General features: G+C 42.9%; 2 protein-coding genes across 3 annotated transcripts in view; both read right to left on the minus strand.

Annotated features, from left to right (window-relative positions):
- Window positions 1-1,450, minus strand: part of LOC126542356 (leupaxin-like) — an 82,320-nt gene extending 80,870 nt beyond the window's left edge. The window contains exon 1 of the mRNA XM_050189409.3: window positions 869-1,450. Within this exon, the coding sequence (XP_050045366.1) occupies window positions 869-881 (13 nt within the window). The 5' untranslated portion in view covers window positions 882-1,450. The remainder of the gene's footprint in view (window positions 1-868) is intronic.
- A 1,761-nt stretch (window positions 1,451-3,211) lies between these two features.
- Window positions 3,212-23,334, minus strand: part of LOC126542341 (uncharacterized) — an 84,222-nt gene continuing 64,099 nt past the window's right edge. For both annotated transcript variants that reach the window (XM_050189389.3, XM_055076618.2), the window contains 7 exons: window positions 22,109-22,223; window positions 18,927-19,095; window positions 16,095-16,195; window positions 14,746-14,877; window positions 12,294-12,369; window positions 6,518-6,608; window positions 3,212-3,647 (listed from right to left, as the gene is read on the minus strand). In XM_050189389.3, the coding sequence (XP_050045346.1) occupies window positions 6,532-6,608; window positions 12,294-12,369; window positions 14,746-14,877; window positions 16,095-16,195; window positions 18,927-19,095; window positions 22,109-22,223 (670 nt within the window). In that variant the 3' untranslated portion in view covers window positions 3,212-3,647; window positions 6,518-6,531. The remainder of the gene's footprint in view (window positions 3,648-6,517; window positions 6,609-12,293; window positions 12,370-14,745; window positions 14,878-16,094; window positions 16,196-18,926; window positions 19,096-22,108; window positions 22,224-23,334) is intronic.

The raw sequence follows: 23,334 nt of genomic DNA on the forward strand, positions 1-23,334 counted from the left end.
ATTGAGCGAACGGGGTCGTCAAAGTGACCCGTGCTGTTTTGCACACGGCCACAACGCTCGCACAGGACACCCTCCTTTGCGCAGCCATGTACAGCGCTATGTTTTATAGTGAACTGCTGAAAAGAGCAGTAGGCCAGAGACCTGATGACAACAATTCATCACTACCAGCAATTCCCAATCACGCGCCAACCGACTAGTACAAACAATGCCATTTTCAATGCCCCCTGGTCAAAACAGCGCGTTCGTTATATCGACTGATGAAAAGCTTTTTGACAAAGGGCTTTACGCTACTGCAAAGCTGTACAGCTTTTTTACAAATGAGTGAACAAGCCCCCGACACGGCAGGCGCATATTTTACCGTCGCCGAACATGTGAACAAGTTCAACACTTCATCCGTCAGCAACTAGTACTTCGGCACGATTTCTTTACGACATGCTTACGGTTTCAAGTTTAGTGGACTGTAAAAAAAAAAAAAAGCACATCGCTTCTGTCACCCCTAAAGAGCAATTCGGTCGCCGTCAATCATTTGGACACGAACAAGGGCGATGATGTGGACAAGCTACTCCAGTGAGCTGCGGCACTGAACAAGGTCGCTCGGCGGCCTTGGCAGTGCGCTCAAAACGACAGGGCCAGCACTCTTGCCAAGCCCTTCGCTGCTGCTGCCGTCCAGGCCCGAGCTCTACGGGCACCCGTCACGTATGCAACACCTCAAAGGAGCACGGAAGAGCGCGCGCGCTCGCGCGCCAGACATTGCACGCTCGTCTAGAAACCAGTGTGTCCACAGGCCAACGCACCCGCCCTGCTGCTCCTGCGTGGGCCAGTCCAAGTAAAGGATAAAGAAGAAACCGTAAAACGGCCGGCTGCTCACCCAGATCCTCCATCGCGGATCGTTCCGAGGTGTCGTCGGCGTAGGAGTTGGGGCCGCGCGCAAGACGTGAGCCGAAGGCTGGGGTTGAACACCGCAAAAATAGAAGCAGCCGGAGTGTTGTTCCAAAAACTACCTTGGCACAGCGTCACGCACACACATGCAGGCAGACAACCACTGGGCAGGAGAAGCACGCCGAGAGCGAGGGCAGGCGGCGAAGCGACGCGGCTAGTGGCGGGGCTGTTGGTAGTCGTAAGGAGCCGTAGTGGTTGTACACCACCGCGTCGGCGCTAGCTAGCTGCCTTTTGCTTGTTCCAAGTACGATGCCTTTTTCATGCAGCCTCCTACCGTCTGCCGGCTGACACTTGCACACGGGAAAGCGTCGTCGGAGAGAGCTGCTACACTGCTACACCGACCCGCGCAAGCGAAAGTGGCGCACGGAGGGTTCTGCACAGACACAAGCAAGCGGCGAGCAAGCGCACGGGACGAACAGGCGCCGGCCCAGTGTTGTGGAACTGCGGCGCGGAAACGTCCGTCGAGCTGCTCGCGCTACGAGTTTGGGGATCTCCGACGCCGGCGACTGAGGTCATGCGCGTGACCTCATGGGCGCCGTAAACGCGGAAGAAGCACCGGCAGCCGATGTGGGGACAAAGAAAAGAGTGGGGGATTGGGGGGGGTGACCGGGACGAATCGCCGCTCACGAATTTACCGCGCGCGAGCACGCGCGGTTTCGAATGCACGCCACGTACGACTACACGTTTCCCAAAGCGAGAAAGAGCGGCACAGCACGCGCGTGCACGCAAAACGCCTTTTATTCAAGTCTACCAAGGATCAATAACGTATCGCTTCGGCGACGCTAAATCCATGCAAAAAAGCACTTGGCTGCTACAGACGTTCTCGGAAGTGGCCCAACTGGGCCCTAGATATGTCCTAAACTTTCTTTTTTTTTTTTTTTTTTTGCGGCAATTTGTTATGCGGATTTCGCCACGTGCTTTCATTTCGTGCCTACCGCAAGAGCACAAAACAAATTAAAGAGAGGAACATATATTACTATGCTACACTGACCTTGCATGGTGAAAGGCAAAAAGTGATTTTTCTGCCAGATCTGCATTGCATAACTTGTGGAAAAACGAAAACAAATGCAGGCTGCTTAATACTTTGTCCTTGAGGTCCTAGAGTTCAACCACACTCAAAAACTGTGGGCTACTTACACAAGCCATGTAGACCTGCAAGAAATTTTTAGCAATATCTTGACATTTGACATGCAAAAGTGAGAGTCTGTGAGATCACCCCACATACTACTTTAGGAAAAAGAACAAAAAAAAAAAAGAAAACAAGGTGCAGGTTGGGCCATACTGAGTGTTAGAAGGAAGTTTCATGATTTGTTTAGCCTGCAGGTGGCGAGACCTTGGCTTGTGTCTGCTGTTGTGCATTAGCAGCTGTATTGAGTACTGTCGTCTGGTCTAGATGCAATGCAAAAATTGTGGAGCAAACTGAACATTGAAATTACATAACCTTCCGTTCTAAGCTTGGTTGTAGCTATAAAGAAGCAATATGGAAAATATTAGCAGTGTTCAGAGATGACACTATGGATATGAAGCAAATATGCACATGGTACAACCGCTTCAAGGAAGGCCAAACATTTGCAGATAGGGAGCCACCATTTGGAAAGCTTTCAACAAGCCAATGGCTTAATGACGAGATTCTTGATGAAGTGCAACCCTTGACAATAAGAGATCAGTTGTGTGAGAGAAATTGCTCGGCTAGTAGATAGCAAGGAAGATGCTCAGACTTCCATTTTGAAGATGATCTCGGTAAACAGCGGGTACCTGCAAAGTTTGTGCCCTGGATTTTGACAGTGGCCTGATGACTGCAGCAAGGTAATGCCCCTGTTCATGTGACTCATGAAGTTCAGTCTTTATTGGCACAATACAAGTATTTCATGAAGCTCTTTGCTCTCCAATTATGGCCGCACGAAACGTTTGGCTGTACTCGAATGAAAGGCACCTGAAAGAAATGCATTTTCAAACCTGACAGCACTGACTGAGGAAGAGTTCCACTACTGTTTCGAGAAACGGATGGGCTGCATGACTTGCTGTGCAGAAGGGAAATACTTTGAAAGTGATAACGACGACAAATACATTAGGTGACGCTTCATTTTTTTTTTCTTTTTGGAATGTGGCTGGATACTTTTCAGACAGGCCTTTTATGTCCAGTAAGCTAACTGTATGTCCTCATTTTTAAGCTTTAAACAACATGCAAGTGCATCAGAAGTCTTTTGCTGCAGCAGTTTTAAGTATCCAAATGTGGTAAAACGTGCTGCAGAGATGAAAAATCAAAACAGCCTTTTGTGAAAACCAAAAACTGCATTTAATACGCAAAATGTTCACGCTGAACAACAGGTGGCAACAACAGACACACATACAAAGAAAAAAAAAAAACGAAACAAAATGAGAGACAACTTCATGATACTGACTAGACAGCTGGCATACGTACCACTGCACAACACCTAACTTACAGAATGACGTGTAACCGGCACAAAAACAGATCATTTGCATATGCTGCTTCTATGAACACAATTTACAAATGAAAAGTAACCTTATGAGAAACAATCACATACACATAACACTGCAAACGTGTGACTCTAAAAACATTGCATAGAGCGGTACTTCTTCGCACATATTAAATTTGAACATTGCATGAATCGGGCAGTTCTTGCAAAGGTTTGGTCGATGGCTTGTGTGGCACATCTGTGCATTCTGTGCCTAAATTGCTCAAACATCTGCAAGAGGAAAAAAAGAAGGGAAATTGAATTTAGAATTGTTTTCCTTATTTTTCATTAACATGTAGGTAACTCAAGTCCTCACCAGGCATGGGCAATCAACACGCACTCATAAAAAAATAATGCACTAAACAGCAATAAGCACAAACAAAAGAAGGAATGCTTATAACAAATTCACCATGACATACTAATGAGACAGGAGTAAATATCCCAATGCTGCCAACAAAAAATTTCAACAGTGCAAAAAATGAAGTTAATGTATGTTAAGGAAACTGACTGGCTGTTCAACATAAGTTAATGATTCTTCAAGTTCGATTTTGGTGAACATTGGCCAATGTACTTCTTTCTGCAAGTCCAAACAGGCAGATGTTTAAATGAGAGATGGAAAGGGCATTTTTACAATGTTCACACAGCTGTTCAAGGTCATCTCGGCATTCACTGCAGAGACTACCCTTGTGTGCCTGAATTTGAAAAAATGTGTCATAATCTCCAAACACCGAGAAAAGCTTACCCGTGAAATCACAGAGGCTAACAAGACACAGTGGCTGGGTGAGCTTCGGATCAGCATGCCTTCTCCTGCCCTCACCAAAAATGAAATCAAGTATCTGGCGGCAATACGAAAGGGGTTTGTGAGATGTGTGACATCATGCAAAAGTTTTCATTCCTTTTTGCTCATGTCTAAAGAATATAGTTCTGACGGTTTTGCAAATGAAGCTTAGTTGAAGTCAGCCCTTGTGTTGTGTTCTCTCTTCTGTCCTCATCTTTTGCACTGTGAAAAACAACTCTGACACAGAAAAAAAAAAAGAAAAAAAGAACTTGCTCCTGGCTGACCAGCAGATTTCACTTTTTGTTATTACTAGGGGTGAGTGAAGAGTAAGATTTCCTATTATGTAGAATCAAATACGAGTATTCTAAGAAAACTGGCTTTGAATATTGAATTTAATATTTTGTTATTTCTAAACAAAGCAAAATATAAAAACTCCTGTGTAGTCTGTTTGGCAGCAAAAGGCTTACATTATTTGATACATTTAATGCTGTTCTCAACTGGAACTTAGCTCGTTTGAAAAGCTTGTAATTGAGTACAAAGGAAATGCCACTGTATCTGGTGCACTATGACAATGACAGTAATTAAAACACAAGAAGCACCTCATCAAATGCACACAGAACTGTGGTGGTCATCGAAGGATCGAAGTGCATTAACATACAGTACCGCATGTCACGTTAAGAGATCCAAGATGGTCACATAACCTAAACAAGTAGATATGCCTAAATCTGGAGAGGAAATTCGTAGACTGTTCAAAGCAAGACATGCATGTTTAACAACCGGAAACTATTATTTATAAATGATTTCCGCCATGCATTCGCTCACCAACTCGTGCGTTCACGCAACAACTACGGTTTTGCAGCAGAATCATTTGGAAGACTCTCCACATAAATCAGTCTTTCCTGCTGTAGACTTCAAAAACTCTTTCTGTCCCTTACTATTAGAATGAAACAAATATTCGACAAGTTTGAACAGAAAACTGTCGCATTGAACACAAATCGAACGGCAAACACTATTCAATTCGTACTCGAACTTTTGTATATTCGCACCGTGTTATTCTTTTTATCCAAAGTGTTTACATTTTCTGTTGCTATATTTTTGTGGATTATATCCAGCTTTATGGAGCCAAAGTTCTCTGCATGAAAGATAAAGCCTAGGCAGAGTACTAAGGCGCCGTAGGTTCATCACTGGCTGTCAATGACATTTTTGACTTCTGACATGTTCTCGGAGGCAAGCTCCCTTCTTCTCATCTTACCATTACGTCACGTGACAAGCCAAGTGTCTCTGATCACAGCTGGCATTTCAAGCACAACGAAACTAGAACTGCGGTGAAATACACTATACTACCAAGGTAGCATGGTGCAACTAATGGCGACGTTAAAGGATCAAAGGTAAACATTCAGCAGATATCTGCCTCGTTAGGGACAACTGTTGGTTGACATAAACGCAAAATCCAGTAGCTGTGAAATGTACAATGGGTGAAGAAAGCTTCTGGAACGTGGACACCACACAAAAGAACAAATAAACCCAACCCAGCCTAAACACGTAGCTCAGATTTGAAAAGTGCACGCTGCAGGCTCGAAAGTCAGGTGCAGAATGCCATTCTAAACTTTAACCCTTTCTGGTCCAATGATGCCTGACGAAATGAGAATGTGTTGCAGGAAATATCCGACCGAGAAAAACAAGCAACAAGACCGATTTCAGAGATTAATAAAGGGAAAATCAGACATCCATTCATTGGTAGCAATTGTACAAAGGAAACCCATACGGGTTCCTCGAAAGAAAAGCCTCAGAGTTGAATAAAAATTCGTCCTGGTCCGGGACTAGAGATTTCAGAGATGTAAGCGTTAGCAATGCTAATTTGATCATTTGTCCACTTTATGCCACAGATAAATATGGCTCTTCCTGAAATTTCACAACTGCCCATGCATTGAATCACACTGAGATTAAGCATCAGCACTCTATATTTTGGAGCCTGCTGCCTTGGGTGGTACAAAAGTGGTCATCAAATATTCTGTGGCCATATTTCACACTATTATGATTGCGAATAGAGAAGTCTGAAATACCACGTGCAGCTTACAACACACTGAGTTTTTGGCAGTTCATGAGAAAAACCTTCGATACGTTTCCAAAATCTCTAGAGGAGAAATTTGTTTCTATTTCCTGCCCAACTTTTGTCATTCAGATGTACGTAAATTTGGATCAGAACAAGTTAAGCTGCGAAACGTTCAAGCTTGTTCACAGTTTCTGAAAAAACATGACAGACCGGTTTCCAAACAGAAAAGGTCAGCGCAAAAGAGAGAGAGAAAGAGGTGGAAGTACTTACATGTCCTCCGACTGTCATGAAAGAAGAAAGGCATCAGAGTCAATGCATTGACGCAATACTCCTGTGAGGATGAATTCGGCTGAGTAGATGTCTGAGGAACAGAAAAAAAAAAAAAAAGGCTTTGACTCGACAGTTGAATTATTAGCTGCAGTATGCAGCACAGCTTTGAAGAAAACATTCAACGATACCACAAAAATTGAGATTAGAATGAACAGCATTTAATGATCAAGCAAGCAAACCCACTTTTTCTTTTTCTCTTTTTTTCAGGTGACACTGAGCCATCAACACAAGGGGTGTGCGAATACTCAAATATTACCCAATTAAATAGTGAATGTTCAAATAATTCGAGAATCAGATATCTACTATTATATTTCTCGAATATTTGGCACCGAGACCGAATATACTGTGAATCAAATATCTAGTACGCATTCAGTTTCTCGAATAGCTGGTGTATTTGGTGCAGAGACCCACACAGTGCTGTATGTGGCATTTGCTGCAGAGTCCCTTGTGCCCCATGTCACTTCACTCTTCCCGTACATCGCCCACTGGGCATCGTTAGCCGCTTTCGAGACCATCCGCACTGCTCCCACACTCTGTTCCATCGGACATGAAGGAGGAGAACTATGTTTTTGTTTTATAAGCAGTTCGCTTTTTACCTGCAAGGTGTTAATTTCTGAATGCGCTCCTAAGATTTGCGATTGTCAAAGTAGAAAGCAAAAAATGGCTGCCTCCATAAGTGACGCGGGCGCTTCGAAAGATAGCAGATATCGAGATTTCCCTGCATTTACGGCCGATTTTAGCGATGGATAGAGCAGCAACGAGTCTGAGGATGCTGCCTTTTTGTCGGACTTTGACTCTGAGAGCGACGACAAAGCAAGCCAGCCGGAACATCGGTGGTGGCAGCCCGGCACGCCCAACTGTAGTGCTTGTAGTTAAATTCTTGTCGTGGAATACGTGTTCAATGAAAAATTTTGATTTTTCCAAGGAAAGTGCCTTTTAGACAGCAATAAATTTTGTATATCTCATAATTTTTGTTACGTTTTTTTTCTTAGTAGATACAAGTGTGTCTTTACAAGCTTTGCTCAATTTCATCCCACAATCTTGATTTTAAGTGAGATAAAAGGGGGCTAACCGAGGGGCTCGATTTTTATTAGTCATATCATAAGAAGCCAACAAACACTGACGCCAAGGACAACATAGGGGAAATTACTTGTGTTTAATAAATGAAATAAAGAAACGATAAATTAATGGAAATGAAAGTGGATGAAAAAAAACAACTTGCCGCAGGTGAGGAACGATCCCACAACCTTCGCATGCAAAGGTTGTGGGATCTTGATTCTGGAAGTTATCTGTTTTATGACACACATCTCATTGACAATACCTTTATGAGTGAAAAGTGCATTCATTCTGCTTTTTGTTTATGTATCATGTAAAATATTAAATGTATAGCTCCCTAAAAAAAAAAAAAAAAACTGGCGTAACCTACAAAACACACCTATTTTTCCCATGGTATGGAATGAGTTAAGGTTCGTCAGGTTGACAGAAGAATCGAGATGATAATGTGACGCTCACGGAGAGAATGGCAAAAAAAGCAGTGCATATTTCGGAAAGTGAGGAAGCATGTGCGAAGATTGGGCCAATTCACCATGCCTAAAGGCACACAAATCGTGTTGGACATGTACACGAAGATGAACTTATCGTCGCTTCAACAATTGTCAATCTTAACCTGCACATGATCTCGGACTGATCACTGATCACCATGAGCCAAGTGTATGAACATATCAGCAGCAAGCATTCTGCGACAGCTTGCGGCCCGTTTTACCACATCAGCCAGTGATGGCTGAATTTTCGTCACAGCCACGCTGCCTAGACCATTAGGCCTAATTGATGCTTTTTCATCGGGTGTCAGTGACTTAAATTATGGTTTGGTGCCAAATCGACCAAGATCTATTCGCAGCTGCTGCATGACACTCGGAAAGCTGACAAACTGCCTTGCAAATGAAAACGAGTGTAAAGCATGGCAATAAAGTTGCTCACGGCTGCCGTCATTGTGACATGCCTACAACGTACCGTGGCCTCTTGTTCCGATGCCATGCGAAGATGCACATCTATCTCTTTTCTTGCAGATACGAGCAACACGTCATAAGACTAGCTTTGGACTTGCACGGTGGGCACGAAAGTGTCACATGACCACAGTGTGCTGACCGCTCCGCTGCATGCATTTGTGCAGACGGCAAGTGGGGGAGGGAGGGATTGTCGTGTGAACTTGCTGTGATTCTCCCAATGTCAGAGTCTTTTGACAAGTGGCAAATCATGCTGAACCTGACATTGAAAAGGCACCTAGTTCTTACCGTTCGTGCCAACCATGAATGACCCACACAGCGCTAACCATGGCTACTCAGAGCAGTGATTCAAGTCACACAATGCACCATCGGCACTTTGGTCTGTCGCGTAGATTGACCTTACGATAACCCACCTGCTGTAAAGGTGGGAAAGCCTTTCCGTATTTTGGAGAAAAACTGGAAGGCAAAGGCTTTCTACGCAATAAAGGATTGACATAAAATGCGGGTCCACTACTAAACTGAGAACCTCATTGGTATTCAATACAATTAATGTCACTAATTCTTTAGCTTCAGAGGGGGAAGAAAGCACTTGATTTTATTCAACGGACATTTTATTGATAAGAAATATTTTCCAAACCTTCAAATACTAGAACTGAGCTGTAATCAGCGCTGGTATACTAATTTGGCCTTCCCTTTAATAAGGATAGACGGTACTGTATATTTTGATTTCTCTGTACCTAATTTAGCCGATACCTTGCTTCATTATTTTTCTGCAATGCTAGGAGACTCCCGAGCATGTGCAGCACCGTGCTCTTGTAAACATTAAACTTTGTGAAACATCTTCTGGTACTCGATATATGATTCATTATTCAGCAGTTGTTTTCATTCGATTTGAAATTGAATAAATCGAGCTATTCGATATTTGCACATCCCTAAACGATACCTTTACAGTCGAACCCACATATAACGATTAAAGGTGTAACAATCTATCGATTGTAGCCATCCCATTTCAGTGCACTTAAAAGTCTTCTGGCCATCTCTAATTCAGCAGCATCCATGTTATAACCAAAACTTTTCCTATGTATTGTACTGTTACAGTGAACACTTTAAACCTGGTTGTGGCAACAAGAGGGCGCGTGCCAAATGAAAACAAGATATAAATGGGCACGCGCCACATGCTGATTTCGGAAGTTGCGAGCCGGCTCACTCGTTTTTCAAGCAGTATTAGTGCAAAGAATCAGCGGTTACTCTGCTGTTATTGGGGCATCACGGATTGTTGACTTAGTTTACATCGTTGCTGATTGCCGACAATGGCTGATGGCATCCTACCTTTCAAACTTTATTCTTTTATTGGCTGAAGTGACAAGCTCAAGTGCTCAAGTGGCTGACGCGCAGCCATAATGACGAAACCTTTGCAAGATGGCAGTGTGCCGCAGTAGTTTGTGCTTCTAGCCAGCTAGAATGCATCGCTCTCACGTCCAGAATCCACTTAAGTCCCACTGGTAGTAAAATATATAGCAAGTTATAGAGGAAAATAAATGGCAGCGGCTTGATGTGCAACGTAACTAAGTTAGGTGCTCTTTTTTGAACAAAATTGAAAATATTCAAATTCTGACTTTTCGTTCGAAGTGATGTCGCATCTTAAACCCCTTAAACGAAACATATGAATACTTGAACTAAATATTTCTTTAGTAGAATTGTGCAAAATACACAGAGAATAAGGATATTATACGAAAGGAATAAATAGTTTGTCGAAATTTTTTCAGGAATACGTTTGTTGCCTGTGGGCAATACCAGACAGGACACCGAAAGCAATCTTTGCCCCAAGCCACCTATGGCTTCGTGTGGAACTCGCCCAGACAGTACTTGTGGGATGCGAAAATGAGGTGTACGTAGCATTTCGTCAACAATAACTGTGTGATGCCACCGAAGCTGGAGATGTTGCATAGGTCTTTCTCCTCTGACCGAGCTCTCAAAGAAAAGCTAGTCGTGTGCCAAACCTTTTCTTTCTCGTGCTTTCTTGCTGCTCTTAATTAATAAATGAAGCTTGTTGCTTGTCATCCAGTGTTGCCCAGATTTACCAGAAACTCTGTACCCAGAACTGAAACTTGGCAAGAAAACCAATATTTTTTGGGTATGTTGCCAACAAACGTTCATAAAGTGCTGACTGTTGATGTGAGCTTCTGTGTAGGCAATTTCTGCATGCTTTAAAGAACAAGTCCACATGTTATTAACTACTGACATAACAATAACTTTTTGTGGAACTATCATGCTCTAAACGAGTTCGACTGTACAGTCGTATCCACTTATAACAATATTCAAGTGCCATGAAAATTACATTGTTATAACCGATAATTGATATAACTGGGTTGCATGAAAAATTCAAAGTGGAGGGATGGCAGAGGTGATGTGAGGAAACTATATAGCGGGGAGGCCAGTGCCCCTCCCCACCACTTTCCTCCATCCGGCTGCTGATTGTGTTCACTCGTTTAACTGCTTCCTGGGCGCTCCGATTGCGTGTAACAAGTCGCGGCTGTTGGTGTTAAAGAATGGTACTGCTATAAGAACTGCAAAGAGGGGTCACGGGCGGGAAGCGATATGCGAGCACTGCCGAGGCATCGCTTTGGTGGCTCCAAAAGGGGTCGTTTAAAAATTGCGAGGACGTTGCCACGGCAGCCTGTCCGCTTGAGATATCCAGAAGAACACTGAGGTGAGGTCGCCACAAGCATCTTGCCACGTACTTCTCACTGGCTTGCACAAGAAAACCCTATGTCCGTCAGCCTTGCATGCTTTACGTGAAGCTAGCTGACATCCTTCTCCAAGGCATCCAGGTGCTCCTCATAGTAGAGAGGAAGGATCCTCATGAAAACGAAGCCCCGGAGGGTCTGAATCAATCTGCCGGGCCTCCTGTGAGGACAACGTTGAGGCTGCCTGCCCTATCACGTCATCGCTGCCATCATTTCCGTCGCTATCTGATGCAAGCAGGTTCGCAACGATCGCCTCATCGGTTAGTAGCACTCAGTTCCCAATTCTATAGCCGTGCACTTTCTTTTCACCGGTAATCTCATGCATTGCCGATGATAAGTGGGCACATCAGCCATCTTCTGCTTAGGCGGTGAGTCAAACGAGGCTGAGAAACAGTGTGGCCACGAACGATTTCAACGCAACCAACAAAGACGAACGCGAACGATTAAGCTGTTCACAGAACTGAGCTGAATGAGTAGCCAGCGAGCAATATGTGAGCAATCTACGAGCAGGGTAGTTGGCGTGGTCCATTTGTGCTTCGGCGGGAGGGGCGGCGTAGAGCTATGGCCGCAGCCGATTCGTGTTCGGAGGGGTGGAAGGGCAACGGGAGAGAGGTGTGTGGAGATGGTTGGAAAATGAGTGCGCAGCGGCTGTTGGATCAGTGGCCCATCGTGCAGCGGCCTTGAATTTCTCACTTTCTTTTCAAGGATTTCGCATTTCACTACCTTTTGGCTCCGACACCCAGCAGCCAGACTTCGTTATAACCGACAATACGGCATCAGGGCATTGTAGTAATCAAGTTATTTCACCATGGAAAACATACAAAAGTTGACGGTGCAGCAGCTTCTCATTGTTATAACCGATCTATAGTTAAAACAGGAATCGTTATAAGTGAGTTCGACTGTATAACGCATTATCAGAGTCAAACAGGAGTAAACCGATTTCACAATTCAACGTGTTTTGCTTACTAATGTTCTTTGACATGTAATCCCGGCAGAGATGCAGGTCGTTGTCACAGGATATGACTATGAACTTGGTTCCCCCCTGAAAGAAGAGAGAGAAATAAAGGTAAAGGAAGGTTACGATGAGTACGTCATGCATCACAATCCATTGTAATGATCAAACTTGCAAGCGCGCACCACAAAGGCACCACAGGTTTGAGAATCTAACATCTCTGCAGATTATGGCATTCTCTCTGCAGCAAAAGCATAAAAAAGAAAGGTTGTCAGGTTGAAGTTAGTCTCTAACTGTTAAGAATTAATCAATTTTGATTAAGTAATCAAATTTATCATAACTAACAGCTAACCAGCCTGAATGGGATAGACTCCTTTCAAAATCCAAAGGCATTGCTGACACAGCTCTTTAGGTCATTTCTTAGCATACAAAGTTCTGGTGTTGGTAAAAGAAAATTAGTGCCGTATTTAGAAAGGATCCTTTTCCTATAATCTTATCCATATCTATGATCCACCCTGTTGAGCGGCTGATAATGGTGATATTGAGGCTGTGGTATTGTGTGAGCTAATGATTAAGAGCAAGAAAAGAAAAATCAAAAGCGCCATTACAAAACATGGCCTAAATGCTACCATATTTGCACGATTCTAACGCACACTTCTTTAAAAAATAAAATGTGGGTTCAAATTTGCATGCGCATTACAATCGTGACTAGTTCTACTCAAAATCAAAAATGAAATGAAATTTTACTTTAAAGAAGAAAAAAAGGAGGAATGCTCAATGCAAGGTAGTTAGCCATACTGCCATCAAACGGGTCGTTTGAAGAAAGCGACGCTCGGACACATCGCAAGGTGGGTCCATGGTGCATGGAATGCCCTCCCGCAGGCGACGGTTGCGTGAGCCTCCAGGAGTATATCACTTCTGATGCATTAAATGGAACTGGAGATGACTTTCTGTGGTCGGTAGACAGCGAAAAGGAAGTGTTGTTGGAGTCCGATAGCCACTAGCCTCCAAGATTCAGCTGAGAGCATGTCTGTGTGCTTTTGTACGTTCCATTATATTGTTTCAACATTGTACGCGTTGACTCAGGTTTCGTTACTCGATGTGCACAGTAGAATTGGCCCCAAGTTATTTTTTGGGTATTTTGGCAGTAATATAACTGCACGTTAGCAATCGGTGGCATGATAGAATCGTGCAATATGGTACATCCCTCATCTACCAGTTTTGCTTGCTTCAATATATATTGCTATAGCCTCTTACGTGTTGGGCTTGTTTCAAGACAGCTGGTAAGCTTTGTAGTCCACAATCCCTGTTATTGGTTTTCACATGCCTATACTAATCAAGAACCAAAGCTTAATCATGAAATAAACTATAAGAAGAAATGCCGAATAAGTTTTTTACTGGGTACCGTACTCTTTCAAAACTCCACTTGCATTTCTTTCATAGAAAAAGATATTGAATATCCCTAGAGAAAAAGGAAGCAAAAGTTTTCTTTTCAAATTTTGCACTTGAGCAGCTGTGCCGATGATGTCAGATGTACCGGTGATGTCACTATGACTTCGTGGATTTCACAGAATTTTCATGTATCTCAACTGTTTTGGAGCAGGAGAAAGCTCCTCAAAGCTTTCATGTCAAGACTAGCTTACTTTGAACTAAATATAATGCAATCCTCCTGTGTTGAGAAGCACTCAAAAAACTTTATACAATGTATAATTTAACTAATTGCAGCACGGGGAGCTGACTTCATAATATTGAGGTAGTGGTACCACCAGTCTTTTCTGCATCCTTTCTGATTACAAAGCCTGTGTTTATATTGAGGCTGAGCTATCTGATATTTTGGAATTATAATAGGTCAGTCATGATACTTCATGTTTCCTAGTGTTACACCAGGCTAAGTTTGGTCAGTCACACCTACAGAATTGCTAACAGGCCTGTCTTACTGCGAACGGAATCTCTGGAAACCCCCCAAAAATCCAACAAGATGTAGCAATGATGACACCATATTGAAGTTTCCGCAACAGCTCCCCGTGACATATGCTTGGGCAGCAAGTGTTAGAGTTGCTAAAGAAAGGCGAACACATTGCAACTGAAGAAACAGAAAATAAAGCATGGCAACACATGATTGCTTTGCCTGCATAAGAAGAAAACGTGTGTGCAACGACGGTGCGCAACCCATGTCATCGTGATGACGTCATTAGTGCCACAATTTGGTCATGAGATAAATGACTAGCTTTGATTTTTTTGTTTTCAGTTCATAAGCACTCTCTTCAACATGCTAAAATGCAGAGAGTTCTGAAGAGTAACAGAACATTCTAGATAGGTTTTGCATTCTTTAAAGAGCCTTTAGAAAACAATGTTCATTCGGGCCCTCCTTGCAGGCAAAGTAAGCTATAAGCAATGAGGACAAGGCTACAGTTGCACTCTGTTGTCCCATCTCCGTCTGACTTTCTATGCATGCACGTGAATTACCTGTGTGACCGATGTGACTTGCTTGAGAGAAGGCCTCTTCTTCAGGTACACCATTCCGCCTGAACACTCGACAACATCCTTCAAGATTGGGGGTGATGGGTAGACGCCAGGCGTGATGAAGAAGATCATGCCCTGCAATTGTTTACCACAGCAAGCGAAAAATGTAAAGATGTCCCAGACTTGCACTAAGACTTGCAAAGAAAAGTAGCGCAGGGGAACATAGTGCGCCCTCTCAGCAGACAATGAGGACGAGAGGGGCTTCTGCATTCATCTAAATGTTCACCATGACTAAGCAAATCATGAGCTAATGGTGGACAGTAGGACAACAGAGTTGTTGCAGGGGCGCCTACCTGCCGGCCTGTGAATTTCAGGAGAGGATAGCATGCAATAAAGCTTGACCTGAACAGATGCCTTTCACGAGATTCACGCGCAGCTCACTAATGATGATTTAGCTTTAGACTCGGAACACGCAAGCAGCAACAAACTTGGAACAGGTGACTCTGACAACGAACACATTGTTTCCAGACCACAGTGACCTTCAGCGAATCTCCTGTTGCAGATTTCACTTGCTTCAGGAACTTTTCATGCAAAAACTAACTCGAAACAAGTACCCCTCCGGCGCCTTTTCACAATCAGAAGACTTCCAATGGTAAGGTCTGAGACCTATGAGCAAAACACTTTCGAGTGCAAATTTTTCATAAAACTTGACACGAATTCCATGAAATCGTAAAACGAGCCTAAATACATAAACTCTACGAAAAAGTTAGGGGAGTTGGCATATATGCGTATAGTGTAAAACAGAGAATAGCACAACAGGAAGACATGAGACAAACCCGATGACTCATATTTGTCTGTCCCATTGTCCTGTCCACTGCTTCACTCTGTACACCTCTACAGCAACAGTGAATAATCAACCCAACCTACCATCCTCCTAAGCCACTAAGACTGCAGCGACCAGCCTCTCGACTACTCCTCAAACCAAAGCACAAAGTGCCATTGCTCTCTTTACGCCACAGCCAGATGATGGCACTGCTTAGTCTGCGAACCATATGTCATATTACTTAGCATTTCTCAACTGTGCTACCCACAACAGCGCTGCAGCGAGCTTGCAGATGGCACAGGTGAGGAATGCAGGCTCACTTATTCCATGGTGGTGGAGTGGATCTTTGGAGTAGTTGCTAGTTATGGCGACAAGCCAAGTTCTTTTGCCAATATCTTAGGCAAAGTTTCTGTGTCAGTAATTGAAGAAAATGTATTCCTAAACTGTGGTGCCACACAGAGACTCTCTTACCCTCTCCAGTAGGAAAAAAAATGTCTTCTCAACAGTAGTTTTTGCATCTAGTACTTGCCTTGAACAGTGGTGTCCGGTCTGTTCTCTGTAGAACTTGATCAAGGCTAAAACCAAACGTCTTTTCTGCATCTGGGTCATCAACCTGGTACGGTCGCTCTTCTGCAAGTCAAGTGTACAAGGGGTAGAGATGAGGAGGAAGGGACGAGAGTATTGAAATCTGCCCTGATTTTAAAGAGACAGTCATACAAAAGCACAGTTAGCAAGAGCAAGTGCTAGAGATCACCATCATCCGATACATGTGTACTGAAGTATGACGGTCTTTCCCAGTAATATCCAATCAAATGTTCTTTGCTATTCACATCATACTCGATTTGAGAATTCACTATTTGAAGTTGTTGAATATTCCTATCTGTTCAATGTAAGGGATAACAACACATGTTGGAGTCAACAAGTGTTAACAGCGCTGACACAAATGGGACCCAAATGACACTGCTCTAAATTATTTTTCTGCAGAAGAGTAGCAGCTATCTTGTAGAAGCACTGCTCCCTAAGCGAACACACGAAGAAGATAACTTCTGCTCAATAACGTCCAGCCATTCAACAAGAATGTCTCGCTTTTAGGCAGACTACACACGATTTTGGTGTCTCGATTCAGGAAAATGTATATATTATTTGGCTGCTTTCACTGTGTTTGAACCTCTTTAAAGGGGCCCTGAACTACTCTTTATCGAAGTGGAGCAAGGCCTTCGAAGTGAACATAGGCTATCTCACAAATACTTCGCCACAAAAAGTACTTCAATTTGTTCAGCAGAAGTGGAGTTATTGGCAATGAAACACGGCCTCCGCTGTGCTCCGTTCTTTCTTCAATGCCTTGCACTGCGAAGGCTACGGTGCAGTGGGGCGTGCCCACAATGCTCCATCTTCTAAATGTTACCGTGACGTGCAGTTCGAATTTCATTTTCGATGTTAACGTAGACGCCACGACTTCCGCCTTTGGATGCCTACGACACGCTAAACATAAGCCAAACGCAGTTGTCTTCAGCAAGCTTCAGTGTGCTTAGCCAGTGGACTTATGGCGGCACCCCGCGGTGGCCGCAGTATCTACGCCATGTAGCCGATCGCAGCCGTCTAAGGGAATGACGAAATAAAGTGTACAGAAGAGAGTGAGGACAGGGCCTCCTGTTGAAAAGAGAGCATTTGAGAGAAAGGCAACTTCGCAATCCGCTTGCGAGCTCCACGCACCGTGTACGACAGCAAAACTTTGCTGAGATGTTCACAGCAGCGTATGCTACCCGTGGACTATGTTATTTAACCAAGCCCGAGGGGTGGTTCAGGGCCCTTTTAAAACATTGTGTTGTGCTGCACAGTACCGCACCTCTATCCTTCAGTGAACACAATGCGCATGTGTATCTGATGACGCGGGAATCTTTTGTTTCATTACTGTTATTGTTGTGGCGCACCAGACAATTGAAAGCAGTTTATCATTTACAAGCAATTCAGTTGACCAGATGTCCAGTTGTGAAAATAATTGCATGCGTCTGTTTAAACAATGCAGATAAGCTTTCTAGTTACCACACTTCACACAACCTTTGCACTATTTCACTTTGTTTAAGAAATAAGAAAATATTCTGAATTCGAATCAATTAGGAAAACTTAACACCTCTAAGCATTAGCTACACAACTATTAAATGAGGTTTATAATTTGCACTGTCATCTTCCTGCCGCTTAATATTATTCTTATTGTCTTAGTGCTATGCACTGAAAGGCAGTGAACACACAAAGTAATTGAGCATCAAGATGTGGCAACACATAACTGCATAATGGCAGCCACAGTGGTGAAATGAACATATTGCAGAGTACCATAGCAAACATTTGAGGTAACTCATCGGTGTCCTTCACCTTATGCACAATAAGACAAGTACTATTAGCTGTCATCCTGCATGTCTACTCTGTTCACGAGTCTAATAGGCCATATCAACCTCTCTTTCCAAAAAAAATAGAAAACTGCAGTTATTGTGTTGGTCAGAAAACTAATTATGTGTTCACATCAATAGTGGATTGAACTGCTCCTTTTCTATGCCTAGCCTCCTCAGACTCAACAAAATTCTAGTGACACAGTGTATTTTAACGTGAATTCTTATTGTCCACCGGTCCCTTACGAACGTGAGAAACTTTCTACTTCCTTGTTCGAATAGCATGGCACATGTTCACATCAGCACCACCATGTACATGGACATAGAGTTAATTTCTCCAGTTTGTTAAGATATACGTGTTTTTTGCATGCCTAAACACATAGATACAGGTTTTTCATCATGTTTCGATTTGCTGCTTTCATTTTTCAGCCTGGATGGCAGCGCCATTTGGTGGCACTTGAAATGCACTACTAAACATTTATTGTTCCATTCTTCATGACGACACTGCAGTACATCTCACAGGAAGTATCAATCTTCTCAAAGATCAGAGAAAACGAAAGGATTGAATGCAGGTGATACCATAGTAGCTTGATGTAATGCCAGGATACTTAAGGTTATGATTCCTGTTTCAATATTGTAAAGGATGGAAGCCATTGCCCATGGGAGTGGACGCTGGGTCTGAGGAGGCTAGTGCTTCATTTTAGTATTACTATTTTTTAAGTTTCCTCATCACAACTACAGCAGTGACACATTGAAAATACTTTAAGTTCCCAAGCAATTCCTGTATTTGTTTCCACCCTCTGATACTTCGACGATGAAGGTGAGGCATCTTAAAATAGAAGCCCTTTATTTGAAAGCCTTCAACTGTTAGTTTTTTATCAGTTGCATCATTGCATGCCATTTTCTCCCAAATCATTTCATCAGCTAGGTCCAACCTGCACCTCGACACAGAGCAGAAACTCCTGTGGCTCCCTTACCTACAAATGCATTGTTAGCAATGCTGTCCTGGATCCAGCGTGGCGTGACAACAAACTTAGCTGACCCAAAGGCTGAGAGCAGCTTCACCGTTCGCTGGATCTTGTTTGTCACCAAGTGTGTGCAATCCTTGGGTGACTTGGCCAGTGCACCGCCAAGCTGAAGAACACCCTGTACGTGGGGGACATAATGATAACTCGTTAGCATCTGAATTGGACACCTTAGTAGAGGGAATGATTCGATGACTCGGTTTATTCAATGTCTCAAAGCAACACAGGAGCTTTCAAGACAAGCCATAGTGGAGGAATTATTAATTTTGGGCACCTGGTGTTCTTTAACGCGCACCAAAATCTCGCTAAACAAATGCTTTTGCTCCGCATTGCATATTTTGCACTGAATACATTGATTCCCAGCCAAGGCTGGGAATCGAACTCGTGACCTCGAGCTTAGAGATGAAAAGCCGCAGCTATTGAGTCACCACGCTACATAGACTGGGACACTTTGCTTCTGCAAGCAGTTCACAGACCTGCTTAAGGTTACTGAATTCCACTGCATCAAAGGGGCCATGACACCGAATTTTCTGGTTTGAATTATACATTCCCTGTTAAACTGTATGCATCCCACAGCAAGCTGGCAAAATCTGAGCACATTTGGTGTGGTAAACGCTTGTATGTGAATTCTTTATGTCGCAGTTGAACAACACACCAATCCAGCAACACTAGCGGGTGTGTGTGGCGTACAAGCTGTTTGGTTTTCGCATATTAAACTTAACTGTCAGCCTGAAAGTTTCGGCAGGTGTACTCTGGTTTGTGCTTTTCTCAGTGCACGAGGGAAAGCATTGTGGGTATAATGCAGTGACGACGCCCTTACTGCACCAGAGCATGCCAGAGTAAGGGGAGTTTGCACAACACGAACTTGCTGTGACCCTTCAGATTTCGGAATCTTTGACAGGTGGCAAGTCACAAGCCGAACCTGACAATGAAGCTGCACCTGCTTTTAACTGTCGGCACCGGCTATTAACGGGGTGGTGATCGAGTCGCATGATGCGCAGTCCTTCTGTCTGTCGTGCAGACTGACCTTACGATAACCTATTTGCCGTAAAGTGGGATGGCCCTTCTGTATTCTGGAGAAAAACTGGAAAGCAAAACTTTCTATGCAATATATGAAAGATTGCCGCAGAACACAGGTCCACTATTAAACTGAAAACATCACTGGTATCAGTACAACAGAACATCACTAATTCGTAGCTTGACTAAAAAAAGAAAGCAGTTGATTCAACTGAACAGAAATTCAATAGATAAACAATTTTCCAGGCCTTCATATGCTAGAACTGAGCTGTAATCAGTGCGGACATATTAATCTGGTGTCCCCTTTAATAAGACCTGACCACACTGTATATCTTGATTTCTATCTACCTAATTTACTGATAGCTTGCTACATTCTTGTTTGGCAATGCTATGAACATGTGCAGCACTGTATTTTATTGCCCAAAGTTTGTAGGCATCAAGTGTTTGTCAATAATTATCTGATATTTGAAAATCAGCTTTTTTTTTCTTGATTTGATTCGACATGTGATTGAGAATTTACTATTCGGCATTCACACAGCCCTAACGTTTTGTTATAAATAACAAACATAAATTTAAAAAAAATTCAAGAAGAATGCTCAGCAAATTCAAGCACCAAATTCACAAAAAGCTATTAAGGCATGTAAAATAGAAAAAAATGGGCATGTTGCATGTGGCTCCAGAGAATATCACTATTTTCGGAACAAAGCTTTGCGAGGCTCGCAACAAAAATTTAAAACAATTTCAAGTAAATAAAGTAATACTGTCAGCTTTGAAATTCAATCAGTTGACATCTGTAGCACCACAATACCTGTTTTCCCTGTGGAGTTGCGTGGTTGTGAATATGATGCATCAATTCTTTAGATCTGCAATTTGTTTCAGGTGTTGCATAGAACCTGAGAGCCCTAATAAAAATCAGGGCCTGTATTCATGAAAAATAGTTTATGCCAGAACTGCTCATATGCCAAGTGCCAACCAATGGCAAGCAGCAGCTCTTACAAAATGAAAAGCTTCGTTAACTCAGGCCTTTACTCTACAATTACTAGAATTTGTCCTTTTATTTTAGGTGCCACACGTTTCACTTAAGTAAGTCCAGTGCTTGCCGAAGGAGATGACTTCTGGGTTTCACATGTGCGTGAGTAAGGAGAATAAGGCAACTGCCGTGAGGAATTCATTTCCAACATATTTTCGGTGCAACATTTCCCACTGTCAATGCATCCTTTTATGTCACCTGACAACCATGTCACTTTCACTGCCAAAACATTGACCACTGGGTTTCCATTCCAGGAATATCATCATCATGCAAGCCTAATGGATGTTACGCACCGTGGACATTATGGTACTGCCCTAACCCCCATGCTGAAAATACATTAGAAACGCATCCCTTGGATTTGCTTTCTAAGAGCTAAAGCTTCCTCTTAAGTACAAGTTATGACTCATATCTGATTCCAAATCACAAAACCTTGGGTAAAATCGCATTTTCAATTTGTTATTGCTTTGCATACCATGTCTGTACTGATACTGCCAGCCACAAACCATTTGGGGCTATGTACGCGTCGAGAGTGAAGTAAACTTATTGTATACACTAGACTATAAAGCCCCTTTTTTTGTGGTGCACAGCTGTTAATCTCACATTCAACAGAGAGCCTATCTGGCCATAATCCCAGAAACCTCCTCACTTGCACTGCCCCTCCCCTCTCAGAGCTGGCACTCTTTCTCCATGAATCAATCAATCAATCAATCAATCAATCAATCAATCAATGCTAACAAATAACAATGGGCATATGTCTACGCAACTTCATATATAAACACTTTAACAAACAGTTATACTAAATAAATATAAGCAAATAAACAACCAAACAAAATGCACGGTTTCTTTTTTTCACACATCAATTGCGCGTTCAAAGCTGCCCTGTTAGCTTAAATTCCAGAACGTAAAAGAAAAGGTACACTATTCAGGTAAGTGCCCAGTCATCTTGACACTTTCTTTTTCAATTTTTACAATTTTTCTTTTTCAGAGATTATCAAGGCACGAGATCTTTAAGACAGGAGCTGAGTAAAAAGGCTTAACTACGTGCCATTATTATGCAAAAACAACCAAGTGCGGGATGCCAACTTGCCTTTTTCAGTTCTTCCACGTCCTTCAAGCCTGTGAGGAGAACTTGCGGGACTTTGTCCTCCGGAAGAGTTGTGGTCACTGACACCGGTATGTTCTCCTCTTCTTCAGGTGTTGGCCTGATAATAAAGATCACAGCACACCTGTACCCAGCATATGTGGCTGCTATATGTAGCATGTGTGTATCAACACAATACACAATACACACACGGGCACAAACACTTGTTGACTCTAATGCCATAGTTGCCAAAATTCTTATTGCATGTAGCGAACATTCAGTGTAAATATCATTCACAACAAAGTTTACACATAATTACATTGCTGTCCTCAAAATGATGCTGTGGGACACACACCCACACAAACTAAAATATCAATGAAAAACGAATATTGTATTGTCTCAATCCGCAGTACTATCTCAATCCGCAGCAATAACTGTGCCAGTTTGTCAAATCCCCATGTACTATTCTCTCAACAGACGTGTGACGACCCTGCAGTTAATTTGCATTAACACTGTGGAAGCACAGCACCTGCACATGAACATGGGCAGCTGGTTTTGGTTAGGTTCTCCACATATCATATCATATCATATCATATCATATCATATCATATCATATCATATATGAGTATTGTATAAAATATTCATTAAGACAAGTTCCAATAGAACAAGGGCGACACTTGACTTCAGGACGAAGCCAGAACAGGCTGGCTTCAGGACGGGACACTCTACAATGGATCACATCCATGTCATCAATCAGGTAATCGAGAAATCTGCAGAATACAATCAACCCCTCTATATGGCTTTCATAGATCATGAAAAGGCATTTGATTTAGTAGAGATACCAGCAGTTATAGAGGCATCCTGTAATCAAGGAGTACTGGAGGCATACGTGAATATCTTGGAAAATGTCTACATACAAAGATTCCACAGCTACCTTGGTTCTCCACCTAAAAAGTAGAAAGTTACCTATCAAGAAAGGGGTCAGGCAGGAGACGCAATCTCTCCAATGCTATTCACTACATGCTTAGAAAAAGTATTCAAGCTATTTAACTGGGACGGCCTAGGAGCAAGGATCGATGGTGAATAGCTCAGGCAACCTTCGGTTTGCCGATGACATTGTCCTGTTCAGCAACACTGGAGAAGAGTTGCAACAAATGATTTAGGACTTTAACAGGGAGAGTACAAGAGTGGGGTCGAAGATAAATATGCCGAGCACAAAAATATTGATCAGT

This window comes from Dermacentor andersoni, chromosome 3, assembly GCF_023375885.2.
Source record: "Dermacentor andersoni chromosome 3, qqDerAnde1_hic_scaffold, whole genome shotgun sequence".
Lineage (NCBI taxonomy): Eukaryota > Metazoa > Arthropoda > Arachnida > Ixodida > Ixodidae > Dermacentor > Dermacentor andersoni.